The 15,927-nt window shown below is 42.0% G+C and overlaps 1 protein-coding gene across 1 annotated transcript in view; it reads left to right on the top strand.

Moving 5' to 3' along the window:
• Positions 1 to 15,927, top strand: part of tmtc1 (transmembrane O-mannosyltransferase targeting cadherins 1) — a 188,051-nt gene that overhangs the window by 25,344 nt on the left and 146,780 nt on the right. The window contains exon 2 of the mRNA XM_039791008.1: positions 13,766 to 13,943. Coding sequence (XP_039646942.1) covers positions 13,766 to 13,943 — 178 coding nt within the window. The remainder of the gene's footprint in view (positions 1 to 13,765; positions 13,944 to 15,927) is intronic.

The raw sequence follows: 15,927 nt of genomic DNA, 5'->3' as shown, positions 1-15,927 counted from the left end.
TGTGGAATGTGAATGGTTGCCCTTGTAATGTGTCCCCACGCGGAGCTCTATCAGCACACTCTGCACTTAAGACAACCAAAACTGCGAGTGTGTGACTAGGAGTGTGGGTACCCTGGTGTTTGTGTGGTCAGGCAGCAGGATGGTTTCACTGTTTGATGATAGTCAGTGTAATTACCCAACAGCGTAAAACCCCTCAAGCAGCTGCTAGCCAGTCCTCCGTCTGGCAGTGGTTGAAGGAGATCTTGGCGCCTTAATGCTTCTCCTGAGAGCAGGCGGTGGGTCTTGCAGCTTTGCAGGAGCATCTGCTCTCAGAAACACATAAACAGAAGTAAACCATGAGTGAGGGATCAGATATCACGATATTCTTGACCAAATACATCTTTGTCGATTTTGCGACGATATTGCAGGGTTGACAATTGGTGGTTTCCCAAAAAAACATGATTACAGTGAGATTTTAGATAAATAATCATTAATAATGTGGGAAACAGTTTCAAGTGAAATTATAGACAAAAAAATCATATTTTTTCCCAGCTATAGGCTATACTGACTATGTTTACATGCATGCACAAAAATAGTGTGAGGTCAAAAAAATCTGCAAATGATGATATTCCCTCAAAATGTTTCACAACCGATGTTCTGAGAAAATTGAGTTAGGTGCTTGTTATTATCAATTTAGACAACGTAACTGTATGTCACGATATCTCGGTATATGATTTGTTAATGATAGGATTCCATTAAAGACGATAAATTATCATATTGAATTATTGCCCAGCCCTAAGCTACAGTATTAGCCAGATACAATGGAGGGGAAGATGATCTTTTAGGAGTGACAGGTGTTTCCTCATTGCTCGTTAAGGATCGACCGGTACTGGTTTTTCAAGGCGGATACCGATACAGATTATAACCGATAACCAATATTTGGAACCGATATGCATATTAGGGCTGCACGATATGAGGAAAATATGCGATAAGGTTTTTGAATGTCGCAATAACAATTACTTGCGATACATAAACAGTGTACTTAAAGTTACTCAGCTCTGCTGCTTTCAGTATTCTGCTAAAATACAACAAACTGCTTGTTGAATTTAAAACAAATTAAATATAATTTCCAACATTCTTTTATTAAAGATTTAATTGAATATAAAAGTTCCATTTTAAAGTGCAGTTTTCTGCTGATATTTTCTTTCAACCAACACAAAAATCGACAAAAATGTGTGTTGGTGATGTGTTTATTGCGGCAGTTGATATCGCGATGACAATAATAAAAAAAAACTATATACTGTGCAGCCCTACTGCATATACAGTGAAAATAAACATCTTTTATTTAAAATTAAGATTTTGGAATGTTACAAACTCCAACACAAAACTTTGTTTAGATGCTTTGAGCAATTATTTAATGAATGAGAATTTTTCAACATAACACCCAGTAACAGAGAGTCAGATAGTGTTGTGGGGGGGGGGGGGACATTAAGTCAGACTCAGTGGTGAGTCAAACCGGAGCAGAGGGAAAGACACAGAGCTGTAGCCGAGCCAAAGTAGACCACTTTTTAATTCATTAACTTTATCGGTTATCAGGTAAATAAAACGCTGATACAGATAATTGGCCAGGGCCCATAATCGGTCCATCCCTATTGCTCATTCGGGGTTATAGCTTCCAGGGCTTATTGGCAGTCAGCTTCTCCACTTTATCTTTGTTAGTTTGTCATGTGAAGGATGCTGGTTCACATGGCAGACCCTCCTGGGGGATGGATGTGTAGCTACACTGTTTTCCTCATCTGGTGAGATAGCCTTTAGCCTTTAGCCTTCAATCCTTTACTCTCACCTGCCACAGCTGCCGTGTAGCTGAGAAAAGGCATTCCCACTTTGATCTGTGAAGAAATGATGAAAGGGTGATTCGGGTCACAGGGAATGCCAGGCCCTTTTTATCCACTCTTTCTCTCCTTGTGGAAATTTACCAGCATTGGTTCAACTCTAGTCTCGCATTGCCAGACCTTCCTCCACAGTGCTGCCGAGGAGGGTCTGGCTAGTCCACACAGCATTCCGGGATGGGAGAAAAACGTGCTCTGGTTTATTGGCATTTCTTTAAAGGGGTGATAGAATGATTATATAGGGTATTTCACACTGTTCCTTATGGTCTCCTAATGGGGTATGTAACATTGGTTGGGCTGAAAATGGCCTGGTTGATATTTTATTGGCCCTTATGCATCCCTGTGTTTTGGCCCTATTTGTAACAAGAGCTTTTCTTCCAAATATGGTATGCTCATGAATATTTAGATGAGCTGCGCGCTGATTGGTTGAGCGAATTGCCATACGCACACATTAGAGACGCACGCTGATTGGTTGAGCGACTCCCCAATACACACACATTAGAGACGCGACAGAATCTCATATTCCAGACATTGCAATGTTTCGTTACCAAATTCACTTCTGAGACTTTTTTATGTGAGAAATCAACTATATAAAGCTCAAATATGGGCCGTTTTACAAAAATTGATGGCTAATTGCAAATTTGGTAAGACGTGTCGGACTTTAGGAGCTCCACACAGTCTGACGAGAAAGCGGCAGCCTGCTGGGCTCCATACCCAGGGCAAAGTCACCCTTTGTGGATACTGCACTACGGGGCTGCTGGCAGAACTATAATATATTTACGGTTTGAATTTCGCACGCCACTTATATAACATCTACCTGTCTTATAAAGCTAACCATTGTGTCCGATTTGATTTTAAGGCATTTTTATGAATGCAAAGCGTCTTGTTAGGACGAACAGCTAGCTAGCTATATGTCCCATTCAAAACAATGGGAAACGATTGCAGTTGGCTAGCTACACTTTCGGCATTACTATAGTATATTTACAGTTTGAATTTCGTCACGCCACTTATATAACATCTACCCCAATGTCTTATAAAGCTAACCGTTGTGTCCGATTTGATTTTAAGGCATTTTTATGAATGCGAGGCGTCTTGTTAGGACGAGCAGCTGCTAGCTATGTGTCCCATTCAATACAATGGGGAAATATCGCAGCTAGCTAGCTACACTTTCGGCATAACTATAATATATTTACAGTTTGAATTTTGTCACGGCACTTATATCACAGCTACCCCAAGGTCTTACAAAGCTAACCGTTGTGTCCGATTTGAATTTAAAGCGCCCATATTATGCTCATTTTCAGGTTCATAACTGTATTTTAAGGTTGTACCAGAATAGGTTTACATGGTTTAATTTTCAAAAAACACCATATTTTTGTTGTACTGCACAGCTCTCTCTCACTGCTGCAGATCCTCTTTTCACCTGGTTTCTGTTTTAGCTACAGAGTGAGACCTCTTTTCATCTTCTTCTTCTGTACTATCTTTGATTGCACTCGCACATGCGCAGTAGCTCAGATGTAGAGCATGTCAGCTAGCTAACTCTAGAGACAGTAAAAGAGAGCCTGTTTCTCCAACTTTGGTCAGTTACAAGGCAGGATTAGCTGGGAGACTTCTAAATGAGGGCGCACATGTAAGTAGTTCTTTTGTAGATTATTATGGTGAACTTGTGTGTGTTGTAGCAGTGCTTTGCTATTGAGAACGACATAGCATGCTAGCGTTAGCATTAGCCGGCTAACGCTAGCATTAGCCGGCTAATGCTAACGCTACGAGCTAACGGTTGTGGTTAGCCAGCTCATTTCGGACTGTGACGTCACAGTCCGAGCCGATTTTGAACAGCTCACTAGGAGACTGAAAGCAGGACACATTCAGAAACCGTATCTCACTCAAAACAGCATGGATGGATTTTTTTCAAAGTTTGTATGTGTGTGGAAGCACCAGAGACACAAAAGAACACCCCAAATCTGGGCACTTTAAGGTATTTTTATGAACTGATGGGTCTTATTAGGAGGAGCAGCAAGCTAGCTATGTGTCCCATTGAATACAATGGGAAATGATTGCGGCTAGCTAGCTACACTTTCGGCATAACTATAGTATATTTACAGTGAATTTCGTCACGGCATGAATATTACAGGTTCCCCAAGGCCCAAAGCTTAGCTAACACTTGTCCGATTTCGGATTTCAATTGAATGCATTTTTTTGAATGTCAGAGGTCTCGTAAGGAGGAGGCTAGCTAGCTCTCATTGATGGACTCCAGCTCAGCGCGGGCTCTATCAATGAGACTCGCCGACAAGAGGCGTTTATTTCCCCGATTGTTTGTTTAAATAACTCAACACACATATCCATTAGAAGATTAACTGGAACCCGCGGGCTGCGGTAAGAGATTGCGGGCGTAACAAGCTCGCTGACTGCGCTTTCAGTCACTCACCGGCTGGCTGGTAGCAGGAAGAGGGGAGGGAGAACAGCGAGTTGCAGGCCCTGGAGCTCTGTCAGGGCAGCGGTGTGTAGTAGTCCAGTCACCCAGAAAAGGGTGAGTTTGCGCGGGTATTGAGCACCGGGCCGCCGGCCGAGCTAAATCGAGCTCACAGCAGGCTGGGGTCTGTGACGGAGGACAGGCAGAGCAGCGATGTAGCAACCCAGGCAGCACCGGCCGCTGAACTCCGACACATAGTCGGACAAAATTTGCAATTAGCCATCCATTTTCGTAAAACGGCCCATTATTTAGCTTTACATAGTTGATTTCTCGCATAAAAAAGTTTCAGAAGTGAATTTTGTAATGGAATAGCAGAGATCTGCGTGACCTAGATTCAGAAGACTACCTGATCTCAGGTCAGTTGTGTAGCCTATGTAAATGTTGGGGCGTGACTGTTCTCTTAATACACCCATGGGCGTGACAAAGTTACAGATCTTGGGAGGCTGACGTCAACCGTTTTCAGCGGCAGTTTCAAAATATGAGATTTTCATAGTAAAGGACACCCCTTTACTATGAAAATCTCATATGGGATTTTGAGCTTCTATGTCTGTCCTAAATTACCCACTGAACTGTCATTATTCAACTATGACAGGGTAAAATCGGTTTTGCATTCTATCACCCCTTTAAACCAATCACAATCGGCTCGGGCTGTTAAGCTCCGGATGGAGCCACGGTGTCTCTGCTAAATAGTCTCAGGAAGGAACTTGTTTTGGTGGAACATGTGTACGTTCAAAAGTAGTTTTAGTCGTGCAAGAGAAAACTCAGATTGGACAGATAGTCTAGCTAGCTGTCTGGATTTACCCTGCAGAGATCTGAGGAGCAGTTAACCATAGTCCTCAGAAAACACAAAGAAAGCCCAAGGCAACGTATATCTGGCCTAAAATCCAGCAGAATTTCCGTCGGCAACGAAGCAATCCTGGAAGTGGAACGTCGTGAATATAGACTAGTTCAACTCTAACTGCTATCAACAACAACTTTGCATATTGAAAGTATTAAGAGATATCGCTTATTAAATGGAAAATATGAAAATAATTTATAAGGCCAGGCCATTTTGAAGACAGACAACATGGTTTTGCTAATGTGTAATATTTTGCATCTGTCAGTAAGGACACGTTTTGCTTTTTGAATACCAAGTTTCAGCAAAAATCCCCTCACAGGCATTTCCTATGCTGCAGCTGTTTCAGCATGATGTATGATTACTTTTAGAAATGACAGCAAATGATAGATAGATAGTTTATTATTTGTATAGATAGTTTTATTAGCAACATTTTCTGTGTAGTGCCATACATGAAGATGAATGGCGGCAGTACCCAGAGGTCTGCGTTTGCCCACCGGTAAAACTCTGCCATGTGTCTCGCTTCATCTGCTTAAAAATAAACAACTCTCCCTCTTTAGTGTTTAGCTTAGCGCAGCGCCACTGGCTTAGGCACGTCATCCTCCCCAGTTCCATCCTCTCGTCTAAAAATCGTCATGTCTGGTTTCAAGAAACCAAGATGGCGATAGCCAAATCGCCAAACTTGAGTCTTAAAAACAGTAGTCCACAAACCCATGGGTGACGTCATGGCTGCTACCGCCACCATCTTTACAGTCTATAAGCAAGATACATGTATGAACAACATCAGACGATCAGGGGAATGCATCAGTGTTATGTGGGGAGGGGGCTACAGGAAAGAGTTCACAGTCCTGATTGGCTAAGGGAAGACAATTGCTTGTTTGGTTTTAGTGGATGGTGACCTGTAGTGCCTCCCCGAGGGAAGGAGCTGGAAGGGGGCGTGAGAAGGATGTGAGGAAATAAAGAAGATTGTTGGCTTTGTATCACAGACTGGAGTCAGATCAGTAGACCTACTGAGAAAGGCTCAGTGCCTAACTTAATCACATAAGGCTCTGATGTACTTCAAAACGGATGCAGACAGAAGAGTAAACAGTGTCCTCATGTCTGTCCCTCTGCCCCTTCCCCTTCAACTCTCCTGCACAGCCCCTTGGGGAGGTGTGCCTCACAGTATGAAAAGCCTTGTGTTAAACGCAAATAGAACACAATGATTCCAGGAATTTCAGGGCTCCAAAAACGTGCCACAAAACTTTTTCATTGGCCTGACATTAAGCAGGTCTGTCTCTGTGTGTATACAGCATGTGAAGCAGGGTTGCCACCAGTGTATTGCAAACTGGGCCTAAGTCGAAACCACAGCGGGCCATCAGGACATTTTTTAAATGCATTTTAAAAATGTTTTGAACAAAAAATTTCTCATACAAGTAGCAAACTCTTTTAAGGAAGAATAAGGCCCACGACAGACTGGATGCGTGGGCGTGGCGTTTCTGTTGCGTGGATTTTTCTATGTCTTTACACACCAGAAAGGTGTGTGACACGGCGCTGCTGCTGCTAGCCTTGTCTGGACACATGTATGTTTCCCATTGATTTACTGCACTCAAGCACTAGTATACTTCATACAACATGATATATATATATATATATATATATATATATATATATATATATATATATATATATATATATTAAAATATTTAATCGCGATTAATTGCATTCATATCAAAGTTAACTCACGATTAATCGCAATTAATCACACATTTTTATCTATTCTAAATGTCCCTTGATTTCTTTTTGTCCCATTATATTTTTTCGTTTTAATGCTCTTATCAACATGGAAAAGTGTATCGGCTTGCTTTGTGCAAATGTTTTTTTTTATTGAAAACAACATTGGCATATTGTTCAATTTCACACTAACATTCTCACTGGGAACTAATAATCTGTCACATAATGTAACACTGTTACCTCCATTTTCCACTGCAGATAGTACTGCCTCATTCCTGAGACGAGCGTGGCTGGTCGTCATAGCGACTATGGTTTCCCCCAACTCATTTCCTGGTTCTCGTTCTCCATAACCAACTTAAAATCAAGGAGAGGGTTAACTTTTCCTGCTCCAGGTTTCCCACTGTGGTCAGAAAGAACAGAGGAGACTCTTTGTTTCTCTCACTGACTGTAGTCACTACTCACTCCGAAGCTAATCGCCGTGACGAGCCTACTAGCTACGCGGCTTGCAAGCCCAAACAAGTGTGTGCGACCCCAGCGTGTGTCTTTTTTGTTTCCGGTCTGTGAAATTACGAATCCCACTATGGCCACGCCAAGACCCGCCCTTCTATCACTACTATTGGCCAGGCGTCCAAGGTAACGTAACCCCATTTGTTCAGGTCCTATCCCCTGACAAATCCGCTATCCTAACCACTCGAGGTGAAATGCCTAACTCCAACCAATCGAGCTGATTCGCAGGGCGGGTCTTGGCGAGGCCATACTGGGAATCGTAATTTTGGTAGAGAACGTTAATCCTTCTTTAACTGTCTATACGTTAATCGCGCGATAAAAAAATTGTCAGCGTTAAAATTAGGGTTGGGTACCGTTTTTACGATTCCGATGCCGAACCGGTACTTTTAAAACGATTCAGATTCCTAAACAGATTCTTGAAAAACTGAAAAATGACATGGGAGCCAAAAAAAAACGGACACGCCACGCAGCTGACACGCTCACGCCACACATCCAGTCTGAAGCCGGCCTAAGCCAGTGCGTAGGCTGTGTGTAACGTGAGAGAGAGAGAGAGAGGGAGAGAGAGGGATAGGGAGAGAGAGAGAGAGAGAGAGGGAGAGAGAGGGAGAGAGATGTGAGGTGAGGAAGTTAACAGTAGGCTGTGAACCTTTCAGCTGTGAGCGTAGCAGTGCAGTGTGTGTACAGTTTAGACTATTTTTCCAAAAAAAATAAATCCTTCAACTCCAAGACCCAAGCCAAGTTCCACCTGCTAATTGACGTTAGGGGGTTAGGGTACCCGGGCAGCTCACCTGGTGGAGCCCAGGTATAGAGGCTCAGTACTCGCCGCAGCCGCCGCGGGTTTGCTTCCGACCTGCAGCCCTTTGCTGCATGGGATTTCCCCTCTCTCTCCCCCTTCAGCTCTGGGTTGTCCTGTCAATACAACAGGCCTAAAAAAGCCAACAAAAAAATCTTTAAAAAAACGAAAAAGTAAGAGGGTTAGCCCCAAATATAGCGCCTAACTTTGGCCCAAGCTTACTTAAGGTAGACAGATCTTTAAGGTGGACCAGCCTTTCTCCTTTTAGTAACTAACCACCCCCAGGCTAGCCTGGTGAGAGCGTCCTGATCTGGCGAGCTCCAGTTTTCCACTCGCAGATCAGTCTGGCATCTTGAGAGAGAAAATTTGGAGCCGTTCGCCAAACGACCGACCAATCAGCGTTGGTTTTGAGGCGGGTTTAGGTGGTGATAGACAGATGGTTTATCCAATCAGCTAACCAGTATTTTCAGACAGCGGTAGCCCTAATTCTTTTAGCCGCTCGCTAATGCTTTTTTCTCTTGGATCCTTCTTTTGGAATATGGACCGGGAACCTGAAAGGGTGCCTTTTATTCGTAAATTCTCATTACACAAACGGCAAATATCCTTTACCGACATGTTGCTCGCTTGCTGAGCTAACGAGCTATGCTTTGCCTGCAGCAGCAGGGGCTTGTGGTTGTATTTTCATATGCTTCGTTGATCTGATTGGTTGATTTGGCCCGTCTATCACCAACATAGACAGATGGTTTATCCAATCAGCTAACCAGTATTTTCGCCCCTTCCCAAAAGTTCCCAGATGGATATGCCGAGCAAATGCGAAGCGATCCATCTGGTGGAGTCAGGTTATCACCAGGCAGCAGCAAACCGAAGCAGCGAGGAGTCATAAATGAAAATAAAATGTTACTGCGGTAAACCTATGGGGAATGTCATGTCAAATTTATTTATAAAGCACATTTAAAAACATTTAAACAGTAAAGGCGTGGTCATCCCTACTGAACCAAACTGAACCCAATGAGTAGCCAGGATTGCCTTTTCTGCGCCAGTGAACACTGCAGGGCTTTTGGGATTGTATGAAGGTGAAGGACACACATCATTTCTAAATATACACACACACACACACACACACACACACACACACACACACACACACACACACACACACACACACACACACACACACACACACACACACACACACACACACACACACAGAGCCTCAAGGCACTTTTTTCTAGCTGAGCCCTGAACTGAGCAGTGATTGTGGTGAGAAAACAAGGGAGATAGGGAGAGAGAAATAAATAAATGGCGAGAGATAGAGATAGCAAGAGGCCATGTGATTAAATTGGATCACAAGGACAGATGACACAAGACAGGGAAGGAAGAAGTGACGGATGCTCTTCTGATAAATGAGAAGAGGAGGAGGAGGAGAAGGAGGAAGAGGAGAGGGACACAGCAGATAATAGAAAGAGACAAGAGTAGGAGATGAAGAGTGAAAAATAAGAAATGACAAAGAAAATGACAAAGAAGAAGGTTAGGGAAGTGATGGACGGTGCTGTTAGAGTCCGAGAGAAGCTGATTCAGATGATGCGAGAGCTTAATTTCCCAAAAGCTGTTAATATCTTTCAGAAGAAATAAAGTTATTACCTAAAGTTCAAGGATCCAGTTAGGGACATGGTGTCATTCGGTCAGCCAGGACCTTTAAATATACTGTGCCAACCTTTATTTCAGAAAATGGACTTTGTTTATCCCATATTCAAAGCCTATCTAAGTAATTTTACCCTCAGTTGTTTGCCCCCTTTGCCCCCTTTGTGTTTTATTCAGCTTATTTGAAATTGCAGGGATGTGATAACTGCTGATGTAATGCTCTCCAGAATATTTAATAACCAATTTTTTAAGGGTGGGGAAAAAAATCCAAAATCGTATCTATCGTGATTTATATATATATATATATATATATATATATATATGTGTGTGTGTGTGTGTGTGTGTGTGTGTGTGTGTGTGTGTGTGTGTGTGTATATATATATATATATATATATATATATATATGTATATAAACCTTTTTGACTGAAATCTGTGAGGCTAAAATGAACCGAACAATCCCTACCTAATGATAGGTGTATTATCATCATAAAGGCCCAGTCAGGCTCATTGTTATTCATTTTTGAGAGTAGTGGTTATACAGGCCCGTCACTAAAAGGACACAGATTGGATCCCTCCAGCAGCCAGTCAAAATGTCCTTGAGCGGGACACTGGACCCTGACCTGCGCCCTTATTGTAACTCTCTTTGGATAAGCACATCAGCTAAATGCCTCAAATGAGAAATTTGAATTCCTCTGAAGCCTTCACATCGCGTATGGGTCGAAGACCCTGGCCGGCCCTCTGGGAAATTTATCTCCGAGCCCTTCACTTGCTCCACACTCATCTCAGCATCAGCATTAGAGCTGATCAGCATCAGCTAAGGTCAGGGTGAGATAATGGTGAGGGTTAATGTGCTCTCTGCAAGCTCAAGCAGCTTTTTATATCGTCCTCATTGAATTATGAATAAAAGAGGGATAGTGGAGGCCAGAGTCTCCTTCATCACATAATACACTGGACGAGGGCTCACAGTGGACCCCATTAGAACTGATTGCAATCAGAAATAAGGAGTTGAGATGTGAAGCCCTACTCTGTTCAGCTCGCCCTTTTCCCTTGTCAGTAGCGTAGGTAAAATCATATTCCACTCAGTCTTGTTCTAATCTCGCATTGCCAGACCTTCCTCCACAGCACTGCGGAGGAAGGTCTGGCTAGTCCACACAGCATTCCGGGATGGGAGAAAAACGTGCTCTGGTTTATTGGCATTTCTTTAAACCAAATGCATTCGTCTTGGGCGGTGCTAAGTTCTGAGTGGAGCCACGGTGCCTCTGCAAAATAGCCTCGGGAAGGAACTTGTTTTGGTGGAACATGTGTACGTTCAAAAGTAGTTTTAGTCGTGCAACAGAAAATTCTTTGTTCTTGGACAGATAGTCTAGCTAGCTGTCTGGATTTACCCTGCAGAGATCTGAGGAGCAGTTAACCATAGTCCTCACAAATCCACTGGAGGTTAGAACACCAACACAAAGAAAGAGGAAGGTTAGGGATAGGTATCGAACCGAATATTGAATAAATTATGAAAGACCGGAGCATCATTAAGCTCCGACGCTATCGGTTTTGCTATAGGTATTTGTATTTGTAAAATATATGTTTTTGTTGCTACATAAAAGCAATAATAATTTCCTCACAACTCCAATTTCGTTTAGGTTTACGACGTTCATCTATAATGCATGTTTGCTATTCCCAATCCAAAAGAAAGACCTCTCCCTCTCTCAGAACCTGTGTGCGAGGGGCGGGGCAGCTGAGCTCTCACTTCCACACGGTGCTGCGCGTGCAGATATACACACAAGAAAACCTGTTTTGGCGATGGCGTGGAGCGAACTAAACATTCAGAAGTGTGGTTACACTTTACTATAATTAATGCTGACAAATATCGCTCGTTGCCACAAGTGCACCAAGTATTTTGGATGTAAGGGCGGAAACATGGAGTTAAGTCAATTATACGAACATGAGTTAATGATTACAAGTAACTATTAGCCAGCTGATTTTTGTGGGCGCGTTCATAAATTAAATCTGAAATGGTCAGAAAGTTTAATGGTGGCGATAAGACAGGAGAGGTCCCGCCTTCAGCCAGAGAAGGCAAACATGTTGATTTTTTCTCCAGAAGAACAGCTAAGAACTGTTAGGCCTTTAGCAGGCTATCTGCATGTCTCACCCGAGCCAAATAACGATTTGTTTAAAAAAATGCTGTTTCCTTTGCTGTAAAAATGTTTATTTTATTTATTTTTCTATAATCTTCTCAAAACAATGTGTTTGTAATTTGCTACTCAAAAATGTTAATTGATATGCAGTACATATGAGAAAATAAAGCAGCGTCAATTCTGTTGTTAATTTGTTTCTTTTGTCCTTAAAGGTGCCCTGCCACACTTATTTCATAACTTTGTGGTAATGTCTGAAGTTCTACCATGGACTCTGTAACATCTTATGTGGAAAAAATGCCTTGGTTACCTTGTTTCAAGCCATTCTAGCGTGGTATAAAAAGCCTGCAGGGAGACTCAGCTTGATTTGTGCCAGTTCTTATTAATATTCAACGAGCTAAGCTGCTTGACTCTGATTGGCTAACAGCTAGCCAATGAGAGCCTGGCTATCAGCATCCTTTACCCAGCGCAACTGGGCGAGATCATGAATAGTAATGAGCTCAGGCAACAGGATGTCAGACTGACCAGCTTTTGTGATTGGTCTGATTTCTCTGCTTATTTCTGTTCAGTGGCTAGAGCTGACAGAGGAGGTAGCAGTTCATTTTCACATTCATAACATAACTCAAACACATATGGACCGAACATATTTAAAAAATACAAGTAAAAATGTTTTTGTGTGGCAGGGCACCTTTAAAAAAAAGTACCGATAAGAAAAGAGTTAAAGTACCGTATTCGGTAAGAGTAGTAATACCGTTAAAATCTTACCGATACCCATCCCTAGTGACGGACATCCGGCCGTTAATAAGGGACATCCTGCAGAACCTCCGGAACCATCCCGTACGGGACCATCGGAACCATCCCGTACGGAACCATCCCGTAAATGAAACGTCGTCGATATAGACTAATCTTGTTCTAACTCCTCATTGAAGCTGTGTGATGTTCTAACCCAAGACTTGATGTTTATTTTGGCTGATTTAAATCTTTGGGATCACTACTAGGGTTTAAAATAAAGCTGTGGGTTTGAACAAAAAATGTTGCTCCTTCAATTACCTCGGTAAATATTCTTAAAATCTATCTACTCCTTGTCCCTCTTTGAAAATCAGCAATCTATGAATATGCACATAGATATTGTTTCTGAAGTTTAAATGTCTCCTACTTCACTGATCAAATAAAATGCTGAATATGATAGAAAATGAAATCGAATATCATGGAATGGCAGGTGTAACCTAAACCGCTGCAGTGCTTTCAGAGTTTGCTTTTATCAGGTTGTTGATATTCTGTTGGGTGGAAAGGGAATTGTCACAGTCTAATACCAATTATGATAAACCAAGTGAAAATTGCATTTCACAGTTATTCTTCACTGATGGATTAACTGCTGGAAGTTCTTAAGCAGGGTGTGATTTGGTGTCGGAATTCCGACAGTCTTTCTCAAAGCAATGCTTTTATTTGAAATTCATGGCAGTGCAGAAAATGGATTGAGATTCTGTTCAGGATAATAAGACAATCACTTCGTCCAGGAAATGTAAAAGCTAATTTACCTTGGAGATACCCTCCATAATCCCACAGCGGTATAAAGCTGAGCGATTTTTAGATAAGGTTGACTCTTTTTTTTTTGTCTGTATATGGTTAGGGTTTATGGAAAAATGAACGGCATTGACCGTCCTTATTTATCAATCACTCTGTATCTGATTTTTTGTTTTTGTTCTAATCATATCCGATATCTTTTACGCATGAACTTTCACACAGCCAGAGATAATGCAAGTGCAGCTCCCATCTCATCTCACAGTGCTGAATATTTCTCTCTTTGTCTGTCAGGTTGAACATCCTGCTGGGCGGCATGACACCTCTCTATTTCCACATCGTCAACGTGTGTTTGCACTGCGCGGTAACCTGCCTGCTCATGCACACGTGTGAGCGCTGCGTGTTTGAAGACTGGCGCCTGGCCTTTGTCACAGCACTGCTGTTTGCTGTGCACCCCGTCCACACCGAGGCCGTGAGTACACGACACACAGACTTTCAGTTCATGCAAGAGTTGAACCCTCGGGGTTCTACCTTGACATCTTGAACACAATACAAATTGGTTTACATTTTCTCAATCTAATTTGAAACTTTGACCTTTCACACAATGTCCCATTTCATTGAAATAGCTACTATAAGAGCATTGACCTTTACCAGCACTGCCAGCCATTTTGCAAGCTCTAATCCCTCATCCAGTAACCTTGGGTCCTGAGGAGCACTTCAAAGGAATACTTCAACGTTTTGGGAAATAGTTATACGGCGGACTATATTTTGGCTGGGACCAGTAACTTCCTGGAGTCTCTTCCCTTTTTCCTGGGAACTGGTCCCAGCCAAAAAATAGTCTGGCACACAACCCCCAGTTGAACCGCAAACTGCTTATGTTAATTACTAACTTGTGAAACAAGACGTGATGGTAGGTGGATTTTGTTACCTTCAAAGTGAGGTGGGACAGCTCTTTCCTGTTTCCAGTCTTTATGCCAAGTAATACGTCAATGATTGATGAACTGTATTAACGACGCTCAATTTCTCTGTGTATAAATGTATTTTTGCGGTTGCAGTAAATGGAGAGAGCAACAGTATTGTTTGTCCCCTGGACATCCGTCCAGCTGGGCTAACCTTAGCTACATTAAACCACACATCAGTCCATCATGTTGATTAGGTCTGCAGACGGGAGCTCCGCAATTTCTAATGAAGTCAGTATATTGTGTTATTTAGTTTATCCTTCAAATAACTTGGTGTTTACTTGTTACTTGTTCTTTATATTCTTAATGAAGCCTACTGCGTCGAAACAGTCATGTCCAGAGTTGGGTATCATTTGGTTTTTTTCTGATACCAGTACTAAAACAATACCCTTTTATGTTATATTAACGAACGTCCGTTACATTCAAGCCGTTACCAAATGAGTTGCTACAAAGCTAATTAAGACTATCAGCTCCACACAACTCTCTCTGGATTTCTCAGTATGACTATGTTCAGAAAATTGTGGCGTCCGGGGACTTTCCTGCGCAGAAGCTCGAGTGAAGATAATGACCTCTTCTGAAGAATCCATCATGTTTTTTTAATCCTCCGTGTCCTCCTTGGTTACTAGCAACTGCGTGGTGGAGGGGCGATCACACAGTGTTGTTGTCATTACTTAGAATTCCTCATGGGAGAGAAAGAAACTATGCACTGTAGCTTTATTGAAACTAAGCTATCGCTATTGCTTTTCTTACTATGACAAGTCAACATGTCAGCTGGAGTCAGTGGAAACCAATAGAAAACCTTTTGTAATTCACTAGAGCATAATTACATTCAGTAATGTATCCTGTAGCTTATGTGGTTGGCTGATTGGTTGAAAGAATTGTGGAATAATGTTTGAGCAAATTGATTGGCCATGGAAATGCTCTTGCTGATTTGTTTATGAATTACATTTCCATTTTTATTATGTAATACATTATAGTTATTTATCATTTGTTCTATTTAAAATGCAGCCTCCTGCAAGACAGCCAAATGGGAAGCAGAGTCAGGGGCAGAATTTATGCTCAAGCTGATTCAGAATTTATTCAGAGCCTAAAAACAGACGACATTCCCCTTGGGGTCTGCTTGTTCTGTCCCGGTTAAGTATCTTGTGCTGTATCTTCCTATTGGGAAAACATGACCACCTCATACCTATTCAGCAGTTCTTTTCTGTGACTGTGAGTTCTAGCAAAATTAAAAAAGGAAAAGTACCTCCCTAACTAATCGTGACCAAACTGTGTATTTATCAGTGCCCTGTTAGTTATTCTGAGTTTAGTCTCACGTGCTTGGAAAACATATCCACTATAGATGCAAATAATGATTAGTCTCACTAACCATTACAATGCAGACTAGTTTCTTTATCAAGCCAATCATAGACCATTGACCAGCCAAAATGTGATCTATAAAAAAAGTGAAGTAATGGCCTATTACAATTTTCTGAAGCCCAAGGTGTCGTCTTCAAA

This window comes from Perca fluviatilis, chromosome 23 (genome assembly GCF_010015445.1).
Source record: "Perca fluviatilis chromosome 23, GENO_Pfluv_1.0, whole genome shotgun sequence".
NCBI classification, from domain to species: domain Eukaryota; kingdom Metazoa; phylum Chordata; class Actinopteri; order Perciformes; family Percidae; genus Perca; species Perca fluviatilis.
The sequence above is the reverse complement of the archived record's forward strand: the minus strand, read 5'-3'. Positions and strand labels throughout refer to the sequence as shown.